Genomic DNA, 26,615 nt, shown 5'->3' on the forward strand with positions numbered 1-26,615 from the left:
AGAGAATACCTAGTAAAGAAATAATACTGCCATCTCAAGCCCTTTAAAAATGGAGCTATGCTTTCATTCCTGTTAATCAACTAATATATCTTTATTTAATTAGCTGCATACCAGGAAGAATGGGAAACAGAAATGGTCCCTGCCTTTAAGAACCTTACCATCCAAACAGGACAATCTTTTTAGAAATTTTTTCTAATCATTACCATTCTGATTTTATGTACTGTAACTTTTTTTTTCCATTTGTTTGTATTAGTTGGAGGCTGATTACTTTACAATATTGTAGTGGTTTTTGCCATACATTGATATGAATCAGCCATGGATTTACATGTGTTCCCCATCCTGGACCCCCTCCCACCTCCCTCCCCATCCCATTCCTCTGGGTCATCCTAGTGCACCAGCCCTGAGCTCTTATCTCATGCATCAAATCTGGACTGGCGATCTGTTTCTGTACTGTAACTTTTAGATCTGTGCCGGGCCTATTCTTTGCATCTGCATTTCTAGTTAAGATATAAGACTCCTCTGCATGCTATGTTATAGCCATATCCTTTCATCATTAGATGCTTCCGTGGGTTCAGTGTGGTTTCTTTCCTATACCAACAGGTGATTCTCTATGAGGAAGAACTGGGAAATCATAATGAGAACACAGGGGATAAGCTCCATTTGGCCCAGGAGCAACTCGCCTTGGCTGGGGACAAAATCGTCTCCCTCGAAAGGAGCTTAAATCTCTACAGGGATAAATACCAGACTTCCCTGAGCAACATCGAGTTACTTCAGTGCCAAGTGAAGATGTTGGAGGGGGAGCTCAGCGAGATCGTCGGTCAGGTAGGACTTCAACCAGACCACTCGGACCAGGAACTCTTAGTGGGCCCAGTAGTAGTCAGAAACCCAAACTTTCAACTAGTTGTCATTCCTTCCCTTGACTTCTGTGGCCCTCAGCTTTGAACTTCAAGCCTTCACATCTTTTGTAAGATTGCTTCTTAGGAATGTTAAGGCTCCTTAATTAACATAAGGAGAAGAAAAGAAAGTATGTTCAACTCTTTGGAACTGCATGGACTGCAGCCCACCAGGCTCCTCTGTCCATGGAATTCTCCAGGCAAGAACACTGGAGTGGGTAGCCATTCCCTTCCCCAGGGGATCTTCTCCACCTAGGGATCGAACCCAGGTCTCCCACATTGCAGACAGATTATTTACCGTATGAATCACAAGGAAAGATAATATAAGGAACCACCACTTCGAATAAGGCAGAAAATAAATGACCAAATGAGCTTCCAAATCTTCCGTGTTGCCATGGGTGCTCTTCTCGGTCACAAGACTCATGCAAATCATAGCTTCAGAATCAAATAAGAGGAGAAATCAGGAAACATAGCAAAGAAGAGCCAAAGTGCCTGAATCTGTTTCTTTTTACTTTTAAATGGTTTTTAAAATTATACAACTAATACAGCAATATAGGCTTTCTAGACAGAATTATGGAGATTAAATGTAAAAGTTCACCTTTGCCCTTCTCCATCCCACTCTTCTCCCCCTAGGCAGTCACTCAAAATGTGCTGGCAATCTTCCCCAGCCTATTGCTATACACTTACATATATAAAATGGTAAGGTTTTCTTTTTTACCTAAATGAGTCACTTTAAAAATGTGGTTCTGCACTTTGTCTTTTAAATGTATGTCTTGATGACTTTTTCTTTTCTTTCTTGATTATTTCTTTTACTTACTACCTTGTATTGTGTAGTATGACTGTACCCTGTGCCATCTACTGACCTGTTTGTCTACCACACACAGGGGTTAATTCCTGAAGTGGGATTTTGCTGGGTCAAAAGAAATGCTTATTTTTAATGTTTAAAGATAATTCTACATTGAATACTAAAAAAGGTTCTACCAGTTTACACTTTGACCAACAGTTATTCCCCCACACTCACAAGGCGTGTTTTCAGTCTCTTTAAGTTGTGTTAAACTGATGAGTGGGGGAAAATAAAACAGATTTTATCATTATACTTTTTATTTCCTTTAGTTCTAATAATTGTGGGTTGAGCTCCCCAGGAAGCAGAATCTGAGACAGACTGGCATGTCAGACATTTTTAGAGAAAGGTCTTGGCATCAGCTCCTATGAAGGGAAAGGAAGCAGGGCTGGGCAGAAGGAAACATTGAGCTGTCCCAGCAAATGCCTTAGTCAACCTCATGGCAAGCTTTGAGACTGTACAGACCTCTAGAGCAATTATAAACTGGGGAGAAGGGAGCTGGCCTTTATACCTCCATGGTGATCAGTGATTGGATGTGAGTTGTCTTCCTAGGGAAAGACATGACCTTGGGCAAATGTTTTCTTCAACCCAGGCAATCCCCAAGAAGGGCTGACTGCTGAGGTGTCTTAGGGCAGCACCCCTACAGCTAGAGGGGTGCTAGAGCCACCTTTCACTGCCGAAAGGGATCGGGGAGGCACGTCACAGTGCCCACCTCATGAACAAAGTATTGAGCCCTGTTCATAAGTGCATCGGTCCTGTGGATTTCTGTTTTACAAATTGCTTTTAAATCTTTAATCATTTTTTTTATTGGATTGTTAGCCATTTTTGTGTTGACTTATAGGAGGTTCTTTGGAGAAGGAAATGACAACCCACTCCAGTATTCTTGCCTGGAAAATCTCATGGACAGAGGAGTCTGGCAGGCTACAGTCCATAGAGTCCAAAGAGTCAGACATGACTGAGCAACTAAACAGCAACAGCATAGATGGTTCTACACCTTGTATGATATAGATTTAGAAGGTTCTTCTACATCTATATTATAGGTAATAATGCTTCATTATATAAGTTACAAATATTTTCTCCCAGTTTGTAATTTTTATTTTTTCTTGTTAATAGTATTTTTCAACATACAAAAGTTTTTAATTTTATGAAACTAAATCTCTTAACCCTTCTTTAAATAGATCCTAGGTTTTATGTCTTATTTAGGAAGGCCTTCACTAACCCCCAGATTGCAAAAGTTTATCTTATACTGTCTTTTAACAGTTTTATAATTTTGTAGTTTTATGTTTTTTAGCTTTAGTAAACCTGGAAAATACATGTATTATTTATATATATATATATATATAATATGAGCTGCTGCTGCTGTTGCTACTTCGTTGTTCAGTCATGACCAACTCTTTGAGACCCCATGAACTGTAGCCAGTCAGCCTACTCTGTCCATGGGATTTCCCAGGCAAGAATACTGGAGTGGGTTGCCATTTCTTTCTCCAGGAGATCTTCCCCACCCAGGGATCAAACCTGAATCTCTTGTCTCCTGCATTGCAGGCAGATTCTTTACCACTGACCCACCTAAGACAGTGAAAGTGAAAGTTGCTCAGCCGTGTCTGACTCTTTGCAACTCCATGGACTATAGAGTCCATGGAATTCTCCAGGCCAAAATACTGGAGTGGGTAACCTTTCCCTTCTCCAGGGGATCTTCCCAATCCAGGTATCGAACCCAAGTCTCCCACATTGCAGGCTGATTCTTTACCTGCTGAGCCACAAGGGAAGCCCAAGAATACTGGAGTGGGTAGCCTGTCCCTTCTCCAGCAGATCTTCCTGACCCAGGACCAAGAAGCCCCATATAAATAATGAGAGAAGGCTGTAATTTTATGTTTATCTAAATGGATCTTCAGTTGTCCCAGCTCCACTTATGAAACATCCCCGCCTTTTCCCATTGACTTGAAGTGCCAGCTCAAAATTCATACTAATCTCTTTCTGGATTCTCTGTTCTTTTGATCTACTTGCCATTTCCTGCACCAAGATCAGAGTTGTTTTTAATAGTAACTTTAACTGATAGTACGTTTTCACACCTCCTTTTAGGGCAGGTCCAACTTCACTGTTCTTTATGTTCAAGTATTTCTTGGTCATTTTTGTATCTCTTGTCTTGGTGAAATTCATATTGTCTTACTTTCAAACTTTATATTCATTTGGGGGAAATTATCATATCCTATGGAACATGACAGGCTTCCCCAGTGGCTCAGCAGTAAAGAATCCGCCTGCAATGCAGGAGACACAGGTTTGATCCCTGGGTTGGAAAGATCCCCGGGAGGAGGGCATGGAAACCTATTCCAGTATTCTTGCCTGGAGAATCTCATGGACAGAGGAGCCTGGTGGACTACAGTCCCTGAGGTCGCAAAGAGTCAGATACAACTGAAGTGACCTAGCACGCACACACACATGGAACATGATATGTTTCTACTTTTATTCAAGGCTTCTTGTGTGTCCTTTAGTAAGATTTTACACTTTTCCTTATAGATCTCACATATTTCTTGCTTAAGTTTATTCTTAGATGTATTACAGTTATTGTTTTTTGAATGAGCTCTTTTGTACATTTAACTTTATTAATTATTATTGATGTAGAGAAAAATTCTTATCCTGCTATTTTTGAACTCTGTTCCCAGATTTTTAGTTGACTATCTCAGGTTTTCCTAAATTGCTTTCTGTGTTGGCATTTATACAACTTATTTTCCATCTTACAACATTGACTAAGACCTCCAGAACAGTGTCGAATTGTAGCATCCTTGCCTTGCTCCTCATATTTTTAAATGTTTCTAATATTCCACTTTTAAGTATAATATCTGTTCTTGGATTCTTGTTAATATCCTTTTTGAAGTTAAAGATGTAACTGTCTCTACATAGCTTATCAAGAATTTTTACCAGGAATAGATACTGGATTTTATTGGATGTTTTTGTTAGCACCTATCAAAGTAATCATAGAGTTTCTTTCCTGTAATGAAGTGTAATAAATTAATAGATTTTTATTTACAGGACAATCATTACATTCCTGGAACCAATCCTCCTTGATATATGTTATTATTTTAATTAAATAATTTAATTTAATTTTAATTAAGATAATATATATCATAATAAGCTGTTAAATTATAATAAACTGCTATTATAAGTTTATTAGCATTTAGTTTTTATCTGTTTGCAGAAGTGAGATTATTTTGATGACTTAAATTTATGTGTTCTCTTCTCATATTGGTGTCTGGATTATGCTACCCTAATGTAAATGAATTTGAAAATTTTTCATCTTTTCTTTAATTTCTTGAGCTATTTATGTGACAGAAAAAATGTACATTTCTTAAAGATTACAAATAAAGCCAACTTTTACTCACTAAGCGGTATTCTCCACCTCTTCTGCATTCTTGGACTTTCCCTTTTGCTGCAATAATTCCTTGTTAATTCTTTCAGAAACAACAGTGAATGGTAAAAATTCTCAAAATTTCCATGTCTGAACAAGGTTTATTTTGCCATCATTCATGAATGCTATTTCGATTAGGTATTCAGATTTACAACTAAGTCTTAGAAAACTATAGCTGTGTTGTATTATACCATGCAGTATTAAAGAGGAATTGTTAGTTTTCAACCTGTTTCTCATTTTGTGTGAATCACCTCTTTTATCTCTTTGAACTCTAGAGGTTTTTAGGCTCAGGATTTTTTAAAATTTATTTCTCATTAAGTCTCTCAACACTTAGCTGATCCTTTAAATCTGAAGATCTACATTTTTTTCAATTCCAGGAATTTTTCTTCTATTACTTTAAAATTAATTTCTATTTTTCATACTGTCAGTATTAAGATATTGTAATCTGTAGATATCATCCTTGTTTCTTAACTTTTTTATTGTTCCCCATTCCTTTTTCCACATAGACACTGAATTATTTATATACTCATGGGCAACTTTCATGCTCAGTGAACATGAACTATTTCTAACTTTGCCTGAAAAAGCCCAGTTAGAGAGATAGTTTAATGGAGAAAGGATCTACCATCCAAACTAGCACTTTTTGCTTTTTTTTGCTTCTCTGCATCAGTTCACCCCATTATTAGTGCAGACCAGTGAACAGGTAGTAACCTTCATGCATGATTTCAGATAATCTAGAGAAAGACATTTAAAAATAAAAAATGCAGTTCTAGGAAAACAGGCATATTCATGTTGATGAGAGTGTCAATTGGTACAATTTACTTGAAGGATAATCATGCAACAGCTATCAAAGTTTTAAATAGACCCTGTTTAGATAAATTCCTATAATACATCTACAAATTTAATCTACACATAAACTAGAATAGCTACTCAAAGATTTATGTGCAAAAATATTCATTTCAGCTTCATTTTAGAAAAAAACTTGGAAACAGTATATATTCCCATCAATAAGAAACTAGATAAATATATTTAAAAGCAATTTAAAATAGCCAAGATAGAGGCACGTGTACCAACATGGATAAATTTCTAAGACATCTTGTTGAGAAAAAATTTATGTTTCAAAAAGTGAAAAATAATATACAATATTCATTTGTATATATGTAAACATATAGGTAAAGTTCTAGAAAGACATGCACAAGTTATCATCTCTGGAGAATGCAGTAAGTATGGGATTAGAGGTGGTGGTCAAAGAGAAATTTAGACTTGCCTGTAATATTACAGTGTTTTTCATTTTAGAGGTTTGGGCTGGAGCAGTTTGGTGTTCGCTTGTTTTTGTTTTTGTTTTTGTCTGGCTGTCAGGTCTTAGCTGCAGCATGCAGCTTGTTGCAGCCCATGGATTTCTCTCTAGTTGTGGCATGCAGGCTTACTTGCCCCTTGGCATGTGGGATCTTAGTGCTCCAACCAGAGGTTGACCCTTGAGTCCCCCGCATTGAAAAGCAGATTCTTACTGGACCACCAGGAAAGTCCCTACAGTGTTCTGTAAGAATTTTATCTATATTTGTGTGCATGTGTATTGTTCAGTTTGAAATTAATTTTAAAAGAAGAATAAGATAGATCTACAAGTAGCAATATGGAAAATACCCTAAATAAATGTTTAGCATAATATGCAGAAGACTTTCACTTGGGTAGGGAAAGAGCGAGGGGTTACATACATATATAAAAATGATATATAAATATGCGTAAACTATCCCCAGAAGGATATACAAAAAAACTGGTAACATAGACCATCATGGAAAACGGGACCTGGATCATGGAGGGTCAAGATTTACTTTTCAGTGTATTCTTTTGTGAACCATTTGAACTTTTTATTGTAGTGCTCTTTTTAATTTTTTCTTTTCTTCTGGAAGATCTGATTCACATATATGAATCATATATGTGAACATGAACTTCTAGAATATAGGTCTAGAGATTGCTCATGCTCATGGCATTCTGAAATTGACTCCAAAATTGATTCAAAATCAACCTATCACTTTTAAATATCCCAGGAGCCTGAGAACAAGGGTGATCATTCAAAGGTGCGTATATACACTTCTCCCTGCATGATTCAAGAGCACCAGGAGACCCTGAAACGATTATCTGAAGTCTGGCAAAAGGTCTCTGAACAGGATGATCTAATACAGGAGCTTCGAAATAAGCTAGCCTGCAGTAACGCTTTGGTAAGTGTCTGCTTCTAGAACATTTTCCCAAGAGACCCAAAATAAAGTCTTGAGTAAAGGGAGGAGGGGAAAGAATCACCTAAAGTAATCTCTTTACCAGCACTCCTCACATGTCTTACATATACGTGCCCCTGCCTCTTGTTCATATTCTCCTCGGTGTGCATCCCCAACTCACACTAAGTCTGAGATTCTAAAGAGACTTAAAATCTCACTCAACAACCAAGGAGTCCATCAGCAAGGAAACAGTTAAAGAGATTAAGAGAAATGATTAAAGAGACATCCATATTATGGAATAATAATATGCCAAGGGAAAGGATTAAGTAGATCTGTAAGGGCTGCATGGAAGGATATTTGTGGTATATTATTGAGAAAAAAGTTTCAGAATCCTGTGTAGAGTCCAATCCAGCTTTTATTTTTTTAAGTCTTTGATCATAATATAGAAATATATATCAGCGACCCCCAACATTTTTGGCACCAGGGACCAGTTCCTGGAAGACAATTTTTTCACAGATGGGGGAGGTGGTGGAGATGCTTTCGGGATGATTTGAGTGCATTACATTTATTGTGCACTTTATTATTTCTACTACTATCACATCAGTTCCACCTCAGATCATCAGGCATCAGATCCTGAAAGTCAGGGACCCCTACTGTAAATTACCAATAGTGTTCCTCCTCCTTAGTAGAAGTGAGAAAGAAGTGAATAAGTGGATGGGAGAGTCTCACTTCTTTTTTTTTTTTTTAAGTATTTATTTATTTGGCTGTGCCGGGTCTTATTTGTGGTACTCTGGATTTTTAGTTGCATCATGCAATCTCTTAGTTATAGCATGTGGGATCTAGTTCCCTGACCAAGATCAAACCCAGGCCCCCTGCATGGGGAGCTCAGAATTTTAGCCACTGAACCACCAGGAAAGTCCCTCACTTCTTATTTTTGATGCTTGGGTTCTATTTGAATTATTTTCAAGAAACAAGAATTAAGTTTCACTTTTTTTTAAATTTTAAAAAACATACATATTCACTCAATCCATAAGAAGCTTCCTTCTTTACTTCTTGAACTTTGAATCCTATCTTCTGTATCTTCAGTACATCTTTCCATCACAGCCTCCAAAGAATCTTCTTCTGCCTCATAAACTGGACCACACAGAGAGGATCAAGAGGGGGTCCAAAGTGTGGCCATTGATGGACTCGAGAAAAACCGCTGTCTGTGCCTTAGTGAGCCTTGATATAAGACTGAAAACATAACTCTTTCTCCCTAGTTTATATAATATGAATTACACAATGCTGTAGAAAACTTGGGCTGACAAAGGAACACCTCGCAAAAATAGCACTAGTAATAAGCCAGCTGCATTGATGATCCAGTGTAACTGATTTGTGCTACATTGCAGGTTCTGGAGCGTGAAGAGGCTTTGATAAAATTACAAGCAGACTTTGCTTCATATACAGCCACCCACCGACACCCCCCTAGCTCCTCAGAAGATTGTGAAGACATCAAAAAGGTGACAGAAATTTGCCTATTTGTGCCTGATGGGATGGGCCGAGTTGGGTTTGATTATGGGTTCTCCTTCTTGTTAAAATTTTTATACTACATTTTATATTTTATTCTATATTTGCCTCACTTTGTTCAGCCCTCCCATAAGGATACTGTATATAATGTACCCAAGGAATGTGTCTAGCATGATTAGATTTTTGAAATTGAATTTTGGCATTGAACCTATCTCTTCATTTGTGTGCAACTGTATAGCTAAACAAGACAGAGACTCCTGTTGGCTTGCTAGATTCAAAAGAATCATCCAGCCTTCTGGTTTCTGGCTGAAATTGAAAACCAACAAATTTAGGGAAGATTATTAATTCAAATTCACTCCCTTTTTAAAAACTCTTATGTTTTCAAAATTCAAAGCTAACTCAAAAGTTGATTCAAATAATGAAAAAGCATTTAAGCCATATAAACAAATAAAATTGGCCAACCAATACAATAGTGGAAACAAGGCGAGCGGCCGTTCTAGGGGATTTGAAGTCCGTCATGCCTGAATTTGAGATGTGAAATAAAGCCCAGCCACATGAGGCCATGCCGATGCTGAATACTGTAGTGGTAAAGAGATGTGGCAGAGAGAGTCAACACACATTAGCTCTCCAAGGGATCCCCTGGTTGGGGAACAGAGATGCATCTTTTCCCAGGACTTTCTATTTCCACAGAGTCTGGATGAACTTTGGAATTTCTCCTTGTACATCTGTCAACATGTATTTTAAAGGTCAGTCCCACGTTATTCACATCCTGACATATAGCAAGATCTCACACACTCCATGTTTGAGAAATGTCTTTATTCCTCACTAACTTTTTAATGTTTCATAATGGAAAAAAAACATGACATTACATTGACCACCTCAACCATTTTTAAATGTGCAGTTAATTGTGTTAAGTATATTCACATTATTGTGCAATAAATCTCTAGAACTTTCTCATCTTACAAAACTGAAACTCTATATCTACTAAACACAAATAATTTTTTAACACTCCTTTTTTTTTAAAAAGGTAGAGATTTCTTCAAGAAACACAATCCAGTTTCCCATACCGTTTTATATAGCCTACCCAAAGCCATTATGTAAATATTCTGTTAGGACTGGAACTACTCACATCTCAGTTAGGGCCAGCCACCTCTCTTCCCTCGGTTGGCCCTACAGGGCCCACACCTAGGTCTTACGGTGACTGCCCTGCATTTCTGCAGCTGCTCCCCTCAGTCCTCGTAGTGCAGCCCACCATCACTGTCAACTCTGAAATCACATAAACTGTCTCCCCAGCATCCCATCATGGCCAGACAACTAATTGTTCCTCCTTGGTCACCATGGCACTGAGGCTAACCTATGCAACCTATTTAAAGTTGCAGCACACCTCACCTCCAGCCCATACATCTCCATTCCCCTTTTGCTGACCTGTTTCTTCCATAGCACTTAGCAGCTCTTCATGTTTTCTGTAAGTCACTACTTTATGCTCTTTGTCTATCTCACCCCACCAGAAGGTCAGCTCCCTGGGGTAAGAATTGGTGTCTGTGGTGTGTGCAGCACCCAGAATAGTGCCTGACACACAGCAGTGCTTCATGAATGACACTGAGTATGGGGAGAAGGAAGGGGGTGGCTTTTATGCACATTCCATTCTTTGTGAGCAGGTGAAGTCGGCCATGTCCTTCTTTTTTTCTTTTTACTCTTTATTTTTTAATTGAGATGTAATTACATACAAGGAAAGTGTTAGTCACCCAGTTGTGTCCGACTCTTTGTGACCCCACGGAGCCCACCAGGCTCCTCTGTCCATGGAACTCTCCAGGCAAGAATACTGCAGTGGGTTGCCATTTCCTTCTCCAAACATACCAGAAAACTCACCATTTAAAGTGTAAAATCAGTGGTTTTTAGTATATTCACAAAGTTGGGAAACATCATCACTAATTTCAGAACATTTTCGTCACTCCAAAAAGAGACCCATATCCATGAGCGATCACTGATCGCTCCCCATCCTCCCTCCCCCAACCCGCCCGCAACTGTTCTTCTAACTCTGTGTCCCTCCGGATTTGCCTGTCTGGACCCTGGCCATTCTGGGGCGCATTCTCCCGGCAGGTCCTCACCACCCCCACCGCCCCATCCCCCGCTCTTCTTCCGTCTGCCCAGATACTGAAGCACTTGCAGGAGCAGAAAGACAGCCAGTGCCTGCACGTGGAGGAGTACCAGAACCTCGTGAAGGATCTGCGCATGGAGCTAGAGTCCGTGTCAGAACAGAAGAAAAACATCATGAAGGGTAAACCGTGGGCCAGCGGCAGAGGCGGGTGAGGGGAGCCCCGGAAGGCGGAGCGCCCCTCTGAGCAAGAAACACTCCTGTCTCCTCCCGCTGTAGACATGATGAAGCTAGAGCTGGACCTGCACGGGCTGCGGGAGGAGACATCTGCCCACGTGGAGAGGAAGGATAAGGAGGTCATCATCATACAGCGGCGGCTGCAGGAACTGCAGACGCAGTTCACCGAGACACAGAAGCTTGGTTTGAAGAAAGACAAGGTAAAGCGAGGAGCTCCCTGATTGAAACCGCCAGATGGCAGGTGCGAGACAGGCCTGGCGGGAGCCGGCTCTGCGGCTCTGCCATCCTCGGTGTTGCTTGGAGAGCACCCACGCATGCACAGTGAGATTGCGGCGCTTTAGACACCGAGGACATGGGAGGGCCCAGGGGATGGGGGGCGGGGGGGGCCACGGGAATGGGGGCGGGGGGGGGCAGGGTGGAATTCTCAGCTCTTCCTTGAAATTTCTAGTGGCACACTCCAGTGTTCTTACCTGGAGAATCCCATAGACTGAGTAGCCTGGCAGGCTACAGTCCAGAGGGTCGCAAAGAGTCGACATGACCGAGTGCCTAAATAAACATGCACTCTGGGCAACACATATGTATGGAATCTAGAAAGATGGTACTGATGAACCTATTTGCAGGGTAGCAGTGGAGACGCAAAGGAAAGATATACCCATTTGAATGCAGAGTTCCAAAGAATAACAAGGAGAGAAAAAGCCTTCCTCAGTGATCAGTGCAAAGAAATAGAGGAAAACAATAGAATGGGAAAGACTAGAGATCTCTTCAAGAATACTATTGTTACCAAGGGAATATTTCATGCAAAGATGGGCACAATAAAGGACAGAAATGGTATGGACCTAACAGAAGCAGAAGATATTAAGAAGAGGTGGCAATAATACACAGAAGAACTGTACAAAAAAGATCTTCACAACCCAGATAATCACGATGGTGTGATCACTCACCTAGAGCTAGACATCCTGGAATCCCAAGTCAAGTGAGCCTTAGGAAGCATCACTACGAACAAAGCTAGTGGAGGTGATGGAACTCCAACTGAGGTTATTTCAAATCTTAAAAGATAATGCTGTGAAAGTGCTGCACTGAATGTACCAGCAAATTTGGAAAACTTAGCAGTGGCCACAGGCAGGACTGGAAAAGGTCAGTTTTCATTACAATCTCAAAGAAAGGCAATGCCAAAGAATGTTCAAACTACCACACAGTTGCATTCATCTCACATGCTAGCAAAGTAATGCTCAAAATTATCCAAGCCAGGTTTCAACAGTATGTGAACCATGAAATTCCAGATGTTTAAGCTGGATTTAGAAAAGGCAGAGGAACCAGAGATCAAATTGCCAACATCCATTGGATCATTGAAAAAGCAAGAGAGTTCTAGAAAAACATCTATTTCTGCATTATGGACTACGCCAAAGTGTTTGACTGTGTGGATCACAACGAACTTTGGAAAATTCTTCAAGAGGTGGGAATACCAAACCACCTGACCTACCTCCTGAGAAATCTGTATGCAGGTCAAGAAGCAACAGTTAGAACTGGACATGGAACAACAGACTGGTTCCAAATAGGGAAAGGAGTACGTCAAGGCTTTATGTTGTCACTCTGATTATTTAACTTATATGCAGAATACATCATGCAAAATGTTGGGCTAGATGAAGCACAAGCTGGAATCAAGATTACCAGGAGAAATATCAATAACCTAAGATACGCAGATGACACCACCCTTATGCAGAAAGCTAAGAAGAACTTAAAGAGCCTTTTGAGGAAAGTGAAAGTTACTTAAAACTCAACATTCAGAAAACTAAGATCATGGCATCCAGTCCCATCACTTCATGGCAAATAGATGGGAAAACAATGGAAACAGTGAGAGACTTTATTTTGGGGGGGCTCCAAAATCACTGCAGATGGTGACTGCAGCCATGAACTTAAAAGACACCTGCTCCTTGGAAGAAAAGCTATAACCAACCTAGACAGCATATTCAAAAGCAGAGACATTACTTTGTCAACAAAGGTCCATCTAGTCAAAGCTCTGGTTTTTCCAGTAGTCATGTATGGATGCGAGAGTTGGACTATAAAGAAAGCTGAGTGCCGAAGAACTGATGCTTTTGAACTGTGGTGTTGGAGAAGACTCTTGAGAGTCCCTTGGACTGCATGAAGATCCAGCCAGTCTATGCTAAAGAAATTAGTCCTGAATATTCATTGGAAGGACTGATGCCGAAGCTGAAACTTCAATACTTTGGCCACCTGATGCAAAGAACTGACCCCTTGGAAAAGACCCTGACGCTGGGAAAGATTGAAGGCAGGAGGAGAAGGGGATGACGGAGGATGAGATGGTTGGATGGCATCACCAACTCGATGGACATGAGTTTGAGCAAGCTCCAGGAGTTGGTGATGGACGGGGAAGCCTGGAGTGCTGCAATCTATGGGGTCGCAAAGAGTCGGACACAACTAAGCGACTGAACTGAACTGGTGGAGACACAGCCATAGAGAACAGACTCTTGGACACAGGATGGGAAGAAGAGGATGGGATGAATTGGGAGAGTAGCATGGAAACATATATACTACCATATGTAAAACAGATAGCCAGTGGGAATTTCCTGTAGTGACTCAGAGAGCTCAAACCAGCGCTCTGTGACAACCTAGAGGGGTTAGATGGGGTGGGAGGTTGGAAGGAGGTTCAAGAAGGAGGGGACATACGTATATCGGTGGCTGAATCACATTGGTGTATGGCAGAAACCTACACAATGTTGTAAAGCAATTATCCTCCAATTAAAAATAAATTAATTTTTTTTAATGGAGATGTTTGGAGGGATGACAGCAGGAAGTGAGGAATCTGGATAAACATCTTTGAGTCACTCATATGTTCATTTAACAGATATTTTTGAATTTCTATGATACACCAAGCACTCTTCTAGGCATGAAGAATATAATAAAACATGTGTCATCCCTACTTTTATGGAGCTTGTGTTCTAGTCTATAGAGAGAGACAACAAACAAATAACAAAACATACAATAAAATGTTAGGTACTAATGAATTCGTAAAACAACTTGGTGGCTGTTTTACCCAGGGTAGTCAGGGAAGGTCCTCCTTGATAAGGTGACATTTGGGCAGAAATTTGAATGAAGAAGGGCCACCCAGGCTGAGATCCTGAAGAATATTCCAGGCAGAGGCAATAGCAAGGGCTGGCACCCTAAGGCGGGAGTGAGCTGAGAAGCAGAGCAAGTGTGGGGTGGCAAGAGGTAAAGTCAGACAGGTAGCCAAGTACCAGAGCGTGAGCACCCCAGGAGGTCTTTGTAAGGACTTTGGCCTTTTTCCACGTGAGGTGGACCAAGTGGAGGCTTTGAACAGAAACATAACAAGATCTGGCTCACATTTGTAAAAGCCCACCTCTGACTGCTATTCTCTATTCAGAGAATAGCCCAAAGGGGAGGCAGGGAGCCCAGGTGGAGGCTACTGCAACATCCAGACAAACGAAGACGGTGGCTCAAGGCCATCTCTAGCTGACTTGGCCCTGATGCTCCTCAGGCCTCCATCAGCATTAACACTTCACTTTCTTCAGCTCCTCCAGGAGAAAGACGAAATGCTGCACGAGCTAGAGAAGGAGCTGGCGCAGGTTCAGAACAATCTCGTGAAAAAGGAGATGGAGCTGGAGAAGCAGCAGTGCATGACAAACGAACTCGAAATTGCCATCCAGGAGGAGAGGCAGGACAAGTGCAAGGTCGAGTACGGGCACCTGCGAGCTGAGATCAAGAAGCTGAAGGACTGTCTCGAAGACGCCAAACAGCAGCAGAGGCTGGCTGGTGAGGCCCCGGGCAAGCACTGTCCCCACTGCCTCCAACCCACTGGACCAGAGCAGTCCCCTCTCCTCTCCAGATGGCCACGTCCCTCTCCCTCTCCACTTTCTCACTCCGATCGCCTCGGGATCCCATCTCACCTCACAGCAGTTAGGACCGCCCTCTAAGCCCCTCCCTCATCCCAACCTTACCTTCCCTCTGAAGCGCCCACCACACAGCAGGTGCTCAGGCTGGCCCACGTTTTCTCGGCAGCCTCTCTTTCCTCCACACAGGAGCACAGAGCTCTGTACCCTGCTTCTTTGCACCACACTCCCCTCCACCTTCTCTGGGACCTTTATCATACCACTCACTTCTTTCTTCCCTGCTTTTTAACTCTCTCTCTCCTTTTTTGACCTTCAAACACGTGCACTTAGAGTGTGGGTTATGTTCTTGCCCCTCTGCTGAAAGTGCTTTCTCAGAAGTCACTAGTAACTTCCTGACTTGGATATGGGTTAATGTCCTGGAATTATATGCTCATGGTCACACAATTTTGTGAGTTTACCAGAAACCACTGCACTATACAATTTAAAAAGATAAATGTTATGTGAGCAATGTATCAATTTTGGGGGAAAAAAAAGTTCAAAGCTTGTGTCCTTCCTCGCCCTCTAACTCTGTGTATGTCCACGCCATTGGCCCCCACACCTCAGTGGTTGTTTCTTAGCTTTGGAGACACGACAGGTCCCTCATTCTTCCACAGATCTGACCCTCTCTTCCACAGGTCTCACCTCATTTCCCTCCTCCCCTGACCCTGGTCACCCATCTCTAAGACCCCACCCTCTGCTGTCTCTCCTCTCCCTCTGCTGGTGAGCGCCTCCGCTCCTTGTGGCCACATTCCTCTGCAGGCAACTCCAATGCCTGGAGCCCCAGCCCTGACATGGCACCTCGTCAGTCTTGCCTTTAGAGACTAGCTGCATCTACCTTCCCGACTAACCCAACATTCCCAAAGCTGAACCTGCTCTCTTCCTTGTTAAAAAAAAAAAATCCTCCTCCCTTCTTCTGGGTATATAATTATTTCCATAATGACACCATCTTTCTTCCACTATTCCAGCCAACCCCCCCCCCCGCAAAAAAAAAAAAAATACAAAAAACGGAGAGAGGAGTGATATTTAATGTAGAAATGATAGGAAAAACGACAGGAAGTGGGGAGGTATTTGGTGTTGAGAAACTCCAGTAAACAAATTTGAGTGCTTCTTCCTTCATACTCAGTGTAGATAAGGACGTGGGATAAAGGATATTATGAGAAATCTTTCTCCATTCTAAGACGTTCTACTCTTCCTAAAACACTCTTTCCTTTATGGCAGGTCCCTGCTCAAGAACCCACTAAATCATGCCTAATATTTCTCTCAGCCTTTCAGCCTTCTTCAAAACGCGTCTCGAGTCCATGCACTTAACTGTCTCCCACCATTCCTTCTCACTTTCCAGTTAAACTGGTATCTTCCCATCCTCTTCAGACATGCCCGCCTCTTCCCTTCACTGTGCATTTCCTCTAACAATCCACCTCCACCCCCCACCAATAATTACCTTTCTCTTCCTTCTCCGAAGGCCCTGACTCTACTTAGCCACACTGATCTTGCTTCCTGAGTTCACGATCAGTGTGAGTTTAACATTACTGTGTTCTCTACATCAGGTGAGCCAGGTACAGCTAAACTCCATGAGGTCAGAATTTGTCCCCAGTGACGGGGTGAGTCGCAAAACAGATACTGAGCAATTTCTACCAATTTATTTAACTTAAGAAGAAGTTCATGGCTAGTGGGTAGGTTGAAGACAGATAATTTAACCGAGCTCTTCAGGAGTGATAACGAAATAGAAAGAGAGGAGGACAGATTGGAAACTGAAGTAAGTCACAACATGAAGGAGCAGACTTTTTTAAACTGGCCTCATCTGAGAGTCCAATCTTCACACATACTCCTCTCACACGTGGACACACCCCAGGGGTCATCTCCTGTCTTCTGCAGCTCAGCAAGCAGCCGACTACAAAGAAGAGGCCTTTATGGCAAATGACAGCCTGGAGGACTGCCAGAGGAAGCTGCAAAGCTGTATTTGCCTGGAGAAGCAGCAGGCAGAGACCATCCAGGAGCTCCAGAGGGAGCTTCAGAAGTTGCAGAAGGATTCCTTGACGGCTGAGGAGGAGCTTGCCCCCAGCAGGTATCGCAGGTCCACCTCCAGACAGAGGCTCTGTCCCCCGTGAGCCAGTTGGGCACCATGGGCTGCTGCCCAAGAGTGGGGTAGCAAGCCCTGTTGCAGCCAGCCCACAGTCCACTGACATGGACCCTGAAGTCCAGCCACCTGTGTTTGTTTGTTTGTTGGCATTTTGCTTTAGGAAACGGATAGAGGAGCTGACATTAGAATTCTCTGAGGTCACGAGAAAGCTTGAAATTTCAGAGAAAGAAAAGAGGCAGCTTCAGAAGACACTGGCCGAGCAAGATGTAAAACTGAATGAACAGCTAGATCGTATAAACCACATTCAACACCAGGTACAGAGGGCAAGCAGGTGGCCAGCTCAAGCACTGGCTCTGTTTAAGACTAAATGCATAGCTTTTGGGAATTTTCCAGCAGTGCAATGGTTATGACTCCCCTGTCTCACTGCTGAGGGACTGGGTTTAATCCCTGGTCGGACGCTAAAGATCCCACAAGCCCAGCGGCAAGGCCAAAAAAAATTGCGTTGTTCTTTATTTGGGAAGATGCTACCACCAATCCATTGCAAACTACTTGTCCAGAATTTGTGTTAGAATTGCCAAGCCAGCCAGTCAGCTCCAGTTCCCACAACCAATAAGCATTTTCAAGGGTTAAGCTTAAAAACAAAAGGACAATATTATTTCTTTTTCAAGGACTCAAAAGCTCTCCTTCTCATCAATTTAAATTTTTCTTAACTTTGACTTATTCTTTTTGTATTTTTCTATGATTTTTAAAACATTTCTTCAAAGAGGTTTTTATGTGGAAAGTCTTGGTAAATAAGTGAGATCTGTATCTATAAATAGAAAGTATATCTAATTGAACCAAAAAAAAAAGTTGCTCAACCTGAGGGAATTTTTTATTATACATGCTAAATAACCAAGGAGTTGTCCTCATATTTATTTCAGTCATCTCTGTGGACAGTTGCCTGGGTTTGATTTCCACTCCCCCCCGCCGCCAAATATGGTACCTAACACTGACTTTCAGCCCAGCGTTTATTTTCTCAGAACAGGGAGCAAGCCTCCTTCAAAAGTAGTCTAGAAGAACAACTTCAGGAGGTAACCAGATTGCTGGAGGAGAAAAAGGAGCAACTGAAAAAGAGCAAAGATCAGCAGAAGTTAGTGGAGCAAGAGTTCGAGACATTCCGACTAGAAGGAAGAAGGAAAGAAAAGATGGTGAGGATAATCTGGGAAGACTCAGGGTTAAGAATCCCAGGGTTGGACCTGAGCCCTGCATTGCCTGGTGGCATATAGAGGCTGAGGGTACTCAGACCTCAGGAGAGAAGGGCGGGAAAGGTGAGAAAGACACGTGAGGGGGAGAGAGAAGGCCTGAGATACACCAGGCACAGCGCAGAGCTGTGCCTGAGGGCAGAGAAGGAGGGGCTTCTTCGGGTGTCTGAAGTAACGCCTCCATTCTGGGTGTTGTTCCTTAATCCCGGAGCAGTCCAAGGAGAATCTGAGAAAGATGGAGGAGGAGAATGATAACCTCAAATCACAGGTAAAGCAATATAGTATACAACTGGACACCTCTCTCTCCAAACAAAACAGCACCCAGCAAGTCAACGAGGAGCTGACTAATAAGGTGAGTACACAGAAACCCCAAAGGGGTGAGAAATTTGAGCCCTGTGACTCTTGACCCTTAAGTTGGCACCCAGCTCTTCCACATCACAGAAATGCCACTAACTGCCCAGTCCATGAGCATTCTGGGGTGCCTGAGGCCCCACTTCTCTCCTGAAGTGGGGTATGCCTCCATCACCCACCTGCTGGCTGAGAAGGATCTCTTCCAGTTGTGGAAGGTCTTAATATCTGGTGAAGCCTCAAACCATCTGTGCTTTGGCATCAAGTCTTCCAGAGTTACCTTTTAGACCAGAGTTGGGGGAACCCATTGTTTGGGGGAAATTTGCTAGAGAACACTTCCAGAAATAGTCCCAAAGCACAAAAAAATGAGGTGGAAGAGGACTTGGTTCTATTTTGTTACATGAATTAAAGACAAAAAGTAGTCACTGGCTTCTAATGTATGTGAGGCTCTGGGCTCACATTCAGTCATCACTGACTGACTGTCTACTTAAGCCCTTGACATGGCTTCCCTCTGCTGGTTTACAGAGGAGAGAAAGGCTGAGGCTCAAACTGACTAATTAGTATGTGATGGGATGGAGCAGTGTTTGAACCTGGATCATCTGCCTGTCGCACCAAACCTCTTTTTTCTCTTCATCATGAATGGCAATACTCCACCTTTCCGGCCCAGAAAAAAATACAGCATCTTTATTAGGTGGTCTCCTGAATTATAAACGAGAGAACAAGCAGCTCTGATTCCTTCATTTAAAAAAAAAGTCACCTTAAAATACTATGACTATTCTGAGTGTAAGAATAGCACCCAGTAGAACTTTCTGTGATGATGGAAAAGTTCTATGTTAGAGTTACTTTATACTGCATGCACTAGCCATATGTGGCTATTGAGTGCTTGAAATATGGCTTAGTAGGACTGAGGAACTGAATTTATAAGCTTAATATTCACCAATTTTAGTTTCCTTTAAATTTCAATAGTCTTATGTGGCTAATGGCTGCCATCTTAAACAGCAGAGGTCTGAGGCCCTGATGTTTCTGGAGTTTTGTCTCTCCTCTAGTGTGATCCGGACTTGAGGTCTGAATCATGCAAATCCCCAAGGAACTGCTGTCAAAATAAGGAATACTGCCTAAATATTTAATATAGGCCTGTTATCACATTTGGGCTTCCTAAGTGGCGCGATTGGTAAAGAACCTGCCTGCCAATGCAGGAGACATAAGAGACGCAGGTTCGATCCCTGGGTTGGGAAGATCCCCTGGAGGAGGGAACGGCAACACACTCCAGTATTCTTGCCTGGAGAATTCCATGGACAGAGGAGCCTGGTGGGCTACAGTCCATGGGGTCGCAAAGAGTCAGACATGACTGAGGCGACTTAGTACACATGTTATCACATTTGCCAAAAGAAGGTTAGTTATGTAAATATGCAACCTGCAGCACTAATTTCAGAATTCCTTTGATGGGAATCCAGAGGGGTCTGGGTGTGTGTAAGCACTTTCTGTTTTCTTAACACACACCCCACGTAAAATAGACCTTTTGAATCACTGGAAACAACCCTTAGAAAGAGGCTTAGTTTTGTGTTCTAAACTGCATTTCCTTTCATCAGTAGTCCATGTTTCAATTTTAAACACACTCCGTCAGAACCACATGTTGAATTCATCCCTCATGTTGCCCAGTACAATACTTCATTCAGTCTAAACAAGTCATTTGCTATATTTAGTGACCACCTATTTAGTGTGGCATGCCCGGAGCTCTGGGTAGTGGGGACACAGTGATGAAGAAAACACACACAGTCCTGCATTCGTGGTGCATTAGGTCTGATGGATTATGTCAGGAACTGAGGCATAACGCACACAGCTGAAATGCTGCATCGTGTTTATGACCTAGAACTGAATTCCAGGTTAACCCTAATCCTGACTCTAACCATGAGACAATCAGCTGTTAACAGAGACCATCCAGTTACGAATGTGGGACGCGTGCTTGCTTGGCATGCATCAAAGCTGTGAAGTCTGTGAAAGAGACTCTTCATGTGCTTGCCACATCAGGGCCCAGTGCTTCCAATATTCCTTGTATCGGGGGGATGTGCTAACTATTAATAGAAAGGAAGTTTGGGGAGAGGAGTGCAAAAGACTTGGGAAAGCAGCTTTTCCTCTTACAACGGTGAGGGGAAGTGAGCATTATCACAGACTGCTTGGCAAGCTGGTGCAGAGAGGAGAGAGACCGGTGCTTGTTTATCTTCTGTGAACACAGAAAATGCCTCTATGACCATGAACCCTGACAGTGATGTTCCCCTGCCCTAAAGATCACCTCTCAGAAGGAGACCATAGCGAGTCTGAAGATTCAGCTAGACAAGGCTGGGGAGAAAGAGAAGCACTACCTCCAGACCATGATCAGTAAGGACGTCTATGAGGAGTTATGCCGGAAGTCAGCCTGCTGCCAGGACGACCTCACACAAGCCCTGGAGAAGGTGGGCTACACCCTCTCGTCTCCTAAGAGATGTGTGCTAAGTCACTTCAGTCATGCCTGACTCTGTGTGACCCTATGGACTGTAGCCTGCCAGGCTCCTCCGTCCATGGGATTCTCTAGGCGAGAATACTGGAGTGGGTTGCCATGTCCTTCTCCAGGGGATCTTCCCAACCCAGGGATCAAACCCATGTCTCCTAAGTCTCCTGCATTGGCAGGCAGAGTCTTTAGCAACAGCACCACCCATCCCAGGGCTGTTTAATATCTGAGTTTCCCCAGTAGCATGAGAGGTGCAGGAGTCGATTTCCTGCATGACCGGCTGTCACAAGGCCATCTGCAAGCCCTTGCATCGGCGGGGATGGCTGTCCAGAGAAGACTTGCTTCTTAGTGAGGCTTTAGGGAAGAAGGGGATAGAGGCCAAATTGAGCAAGTCTTTCTGCTCATGGGTGACCTGGGGCAAGGTTTTCCCAAGTCCTGGATTTTCAGGGAAATTCATGCCCTACCCCTGTGCTGATCACCCCTGGCTGATCAGTTCATAGACCTGGAAAGAGAGGAAATGGGAGAGCGAAAGGGGAGATGCAGAAGACTGACCGTTGTCACTTCTCACCCCTCTCTGGGACACTAAGCAAGGTGACCGGGTGTCTCTGCCACCCTGGGGAGAAGAGGGTGGGGGACATAGAACCCTTCCCCATTCAGGTCTCGGCAGAGAGGGCCCAAGCACAATGACAGCCACTCTCCATCCCCCGCTCCACATCTTTGTCTTTATCAAAGCTCAATCATTCGACCTCAGAGACAAAGAATCTGCACCGGAGCCTGACACAGGCCCAAGACAGGAAACTTCAGCTGGAAGAAGAAATCATTGCCTATGAAGAGAGGATGAAAAAGCTGAATGGGGAGTTAAAAAAACTGCAGGGGTTCCAGCAGCAGAGCGAGCTAGAGGTGAGGAGCAGCCGAAGGCTCGGGCTGCTGTCCTGTCCAGGGGCCCAGGGTCACTTCTTTCACTCAGAGCTGTACACTTCGCCCTGAGCTACCCTTTGATTAACGGGCTCGCTCCCTTTTGCTGGGCTCCCTCCCTTTTGCTGGGCTCCCTCCCTTTTGCTGGGCTTCCTCCCTTTTGCTGTGCTCCGAAGGTTTCTGGAAGGTGGCAACGAATCAGAGCAGGGTCGCCCTCTGCTGGCCGCCGGAAATAAAATACTCCCAGCAAATCTCCCAGAGAAAGGTCCCTCCCGCTTTCTTGGGAGTACTCAGGAACTGGGTGGCAGACCGGGGTCACCCTCCTCACCATGCGCTCCTGAGCAGGTGCAAGCCTTCGACAAAAAGCTGGAGGATATGAGCAACCAGGTGCTGCAGTGGCAGAAGCAGCACCAGTGCGACCTCAAGATGCTGGCTGCTAAAGAGGAGCAGCTCAGGGCATTCCAGGAGGAAATGTGCGCCCTGAAAGAGAACCTCCTGGCGGACGAGAAGGAGGTGGGTGCCCCTCAACTTCCAATCACTTCCTCCCCCAAGAACATCCACAGTCCACTCCCAGGAACATCCCAGGACCACAGATGGGGTGACAGACACCCTTGTGTGGGGCTGGGGGCGGGAGTGCCTGGGAGCAAGAAAAGGACATCTTCCTCATTCAGTACCAAAGCAGGGTCTGGGTGTTCAAGGCCCACAGCTGCTGTCTCAACCCAACCATCTTCCTGTGACTTTATTGATAGAGATATTGAGCAGAACCAAGGTCCCAATCCAGAGGAGAGAGAGTGCCATCTCCCTGTCAGGTACACCAGCAGCCCCCTGACTTAGGTAATCACTGGTCCGTCCCCCTCCAGAGCGAGCCCCTTCTGACACCGCAGAATCGGCTGAGAGCTCAGTGGGCATGCCCATCTCTCTGAGCAATGAAGTCTGTAGCAGGAGGCCACCACATATCTTGGGGTGACTACAGGCCTTTGCTCAGATTAGGGGGGAGAAAACATCTCTTCCTACCCGATATTTTTTCTTCCATCTGTTTTTTAAAAGGTTTAATATACTGCTTTTTTAGAATAAGTCACTTTGCTACCCTGAAAATCATTATTATAAAGGAACAAGCCTACTCTGTCTCTAGCATAAGTGGTATCTGCTCAGAGAAATCACCTTTGTGACAGTGCACTGCTGGAAGAGAAGTCCTGCTGCATTAGTTCCAACTCCAGCCTCGGGGTTGGATGGCAGAGTCAACGTCTCCTCTCCCAGCAAGACAGGAGGCCTGGTTTGGGAGTCGGGAGGTGATAGGCCTGCGCTCCGTCCCCTTACTATCTCATTTACTTCTTGTGCCAAAGCCCTGCCTGCCCCAGCGGTCTGCACCCAAAGACAACTCCAGGATGCACCGAGAGAATGATCAGATTATGTCCAACATGGAGCAATGGGCAAAAGAGCAGAAGTAAGTGAGGGAAAAAACAGTAAGGCAGGGTTCTAAGGGCTGGAATCACACATGTGCTAAAGAATAGTGTTACACACACACACAGAGCCCTCCTAGGAGGCTGATCCAGTCTCAGCCTAGCCCAAAGGTCAGGAATAAGATGAAGGGGCCTCAACCCTTCAGGCAGGTTCAGAAAGCCCATCCACCCAGAAATGGAGCAGTTCCCTGACAGAAGGGATACTTCCTCTTACCAGCCTGGCAACGGACTTTACTGCCTTTCATTGCCTGGATCCCTTGAACGCCCTTGGGACCACAGTGGTTTTCCATTGAAGTATAGCGAGTCCTCTTCATTGCCAGTTGCAAGGAAGGCTTTAGCTCTGGGGGCTGAGGAACGAGTGGGGAGCAGGGGTCTAGGCCCAGCAGAAGCCTTGACAAGAACACCCAATGTCCTTTTCAGCCAACTTGCACTCTTGTTCATAGGGGTCTAGGAAACTCTTTCTCTTCTGTGAATTTTATTATAGGATTGCCAATGAGAAACTAGGAAACAAGCTCCGGGAACAGGTCAAATATATCGCCAAGCTGACTGGTGAAAAGGAGTAAGTCATCCCATGCCTTCCTGGCTTCAGTTTGGCCCTAAGGAGAAGACTCAGCCAGGAACCAGGGATTCCTGGATGTGTGCAGAAGGACCCTGGGTCCTGAATCTGTGTGTGTGACCTCTTGACACACCACTTGACCTCTTTGGGCCTCAGTCCCCCCACCAACGACTAAAAAGAGGTTTAATAGTCTCTTTGTTCATCTCTGTCACCTTCCACAGTTTTCAGAGGTCAGAATGCTGAGAAGGAAACAGGAACGGAAAAGCAGACTATACTAGTTAGGGTGGTGGCTAAGCTGTGGTAACAGAGAACTCTCCAAGTGAAGGACATAGAACATAGAAGGGACTTCTCTATGAGGGGAGCAGTCCTCCCCTCATAAAAGGAACACCATCTTTTAAGCTTCATAACAAGAGCTCAACTAATATTTGTTGCTTCCATATATGAGGCACTATTCTAAGTGCTTTACATGTGTTCATTTATTTAATCTTTATAAGACCTCACACGTGCAGTGCACTTATAATCCACATTTATGGATATAGAAAGGGAGGAACTCAGGCTACATACCTATCCCGTGGTCTCATGACCAGTAAGCAGCAGAGTCAGAATCTCAACATGGGAGGCCTGAATCCAAAGCCCCTGTCACCCACTGCCCTCAACACTGGTTTTGGAGAAATGAGGCTATTAGAATTAGCAGTTGCCATTTATTGAGCCACAGGGTTATGCTCAGTTACCTTTCCCCTCACCTACATGAAGCTGCCATTACATCCATAAAGTGGGGACAAGTAATTTGCCCAAGCTCTCAACAGAGCCAGGATCCCCTGTGCTCTCAACCTTTCAGCTGAGGGAGGCGAGAGAACTTGGGCTTTGGCATCAGAACTGAGTGCAGATGTTTCCAAGGCGTGGCCACGAGAAACTGAGACACACAGCCCAAGTACTTCTGGCTCTATGAGTCAAATTTCTATTATTTATCAAACTGGATTTTCATATGAGCCCCAGAAGGCAGATCAGGCTGAATTGTCCCCACCTAACAGTTGAGAAAGCCAGCCCAGAGCTGACATGACACCATGGGTCCGGAGTGCTGACTGTGGGTCCACCCCAACCCCAGACCTGGGCTTCTTCCAGGGGGTGCACATAGGCCTCCATTTCCACAGAAGCCATGAGAGCCTAGCTCTGGAAGGAACTGGGTGTCCACAGGGCCGAAGCAGACCAGACACCCACCTGTCCTTCCCTCTCCTTCCCCAGCCACCTCCACAATGTGATGGTCCATCTGCAAAAGGAAAACAAGAAGCTAAAGCATGAAATAGAGGAGAAGAAGCTGAAAGCTGGGCCCTCGAGGGTGTATGCTAAAGCCCTATGCCAAAGCAAAACAGAACCCACAATCAGGGGAAAAGTGTATGGTACCTTGGGCTGGAGGGGGATAACCCAGGATGTGAGCCAAAGAATGGACATCACCAAGTTTGTCGGGATACCCAACTGCTCAGGTATGTCCATCACGGCTTCTGCTACTTACTATGATGTTATCTTAGTCCAATGAGTACCCCCCACCCCCAAAAAAAGCATGATATTATTTTTCAAGAGATCACTAGATTGGAAATTCAAAGAGGTGGGTGGGAAATGATCTTTTGCTTAGTTACTCTGGACCAGTGGAGAAGGAAATGGCAGCCCACTCCAGTATTCTTGCCCAAAGAATCCCATGGACAGAGGAGCCTGGCGGGCTACAGTCCACAGGGTCACACAGAGTCAGACATGACTGAAGCGACTTAGCACACACTCTGAACCAGAGATCACTGTTTTCTCCTCTGTAAAGGGGGGAGGCAAATGAATTAAGGCTCATTCTGATCTAAGATGCTTTGATGATGACCCAGGTGCCTCCTATCTCAGACCTATCCCTTCCCCAGACCCAGTCTTTTTTGGGGAGTGTGGAGACAAGAGGGGAACAGACAGAATAGGCATCTTTCTCCTGTAATGTGTTCTGGAAACCTCCCAAGAAGCCCTGGTGTCCCCTGCACAGCCTGAGTCCCAGGCTACCTTTTTTGCCACCTCTAGACTCCATGGATCCCCCCCTCCTAGGGAAGAAGTCACATGCAACAGAGCTGCCCCACCACAGGACTAGTCCTTAAGGAATCACCTCATTAATTTCTTCTCAAATTAAGACTGTCATTTCTTCCCTGTTCCCTCAGGTTCCTCATTTTGCTAGAATCAGCGCCTTGCCCCGAGCATCATTTCCACGCATGTTTTTCAGAGGACAGTGAGTTCCCATCCCTCTCTCTTGACTTGAACCAGCTCTAATGGGAATATGTCAAGGTCCCAGGCTATTCTGCAAGATGCTAACGTTTTACTGAGTTTTGTCCACTTCCTGCCATGGAGTGAGCCTTGGAACCATACTATACTCTCTCCGGGCCCAAATTCTAAAATAAAGACATGAACACAGACATCTCTGTGAGCT

At 44.0% G+C, this 26,615-nt stretch overlaps 1 protein-coding gene across 1 annotated transcript in view; it reads left to right on the top strand.

Annotated features, from left to right (window-relative positions):
- The window catches only part of PMFBP1 (polyamine modulated factor 1 binding protein 1), a 65,385-nt gene that overhangs the window by 36,125 nt on the left and 2,645 nt on the right, over positions 1-26,615 (top strand). Inside the window, exons 7-22 of the mRNA XM_065919344.1 lie at positions 601-822; positions 7,180-7,350; positions 8,733-8,843; positions 11,002-11,128; positions 11,225-11,382; positions 14,731-14,971; positions 16,960-17,149; positions 17,325-17,478; positions 18,184-18,351; positions 18,620-18,757; positions 21,039-21,203; positions 21,971-22,138; positions 22,499-22,666; positions 23,497-23,597; positions 24,098-24,172; positions 25,412-25,650. Of these exons, the coding sequence (XP_065775416.1) occupies positions 601-822; positions 7,180-7,350; positions 8,733-8,843; positions 11,002-11,128; positions 11,225-11,382; positions 14,731-14,971; positions 16,960-17,149; positions 17,325-17,478; positions 18,184-18,351; positions 18,620-18,757; positions 21,039-21,203; positions 21,971-22,138; positions 22,499-22,666; positions 23,497-23,597; positions 24,098-24,172; positions 25,412-25,650 (2,596 nt within the window). The remainder of the gene's footprint in view (positions 1-600; positions 823-7,179; positions 7,351-8,732; positions 8,844-11,001; positions 11,129-11,224; positions 11,383-14,730; positions 14,972-16,959; positions 17,150-17,324; positions 17,479-18,183; positions 18,352-18,619; positions 18,758-21,038; positions 21,204-21,970; positions 22,139-22,498; positions 22,667-23,496; positions 23,598-24,097; positions 24,173-25,411; positions 25,651-26,615) is intronic.

The sequence above is a fragment of the Muntiacus reevesi genome, chromosome 2 (assembly GCF_963930625.1).
Source record: "Muntiacus reevesi chromosome 2, mMunRee1.1, whole genome shotgun sequence".
Classification (NCBI taxonomy): domain Eukaryota; kingdom Metazoa; phylum Chordata; class Mammalia; order Artiodactyla; family Cervidae; genus Muntiacus; species Muntiacus reevesi.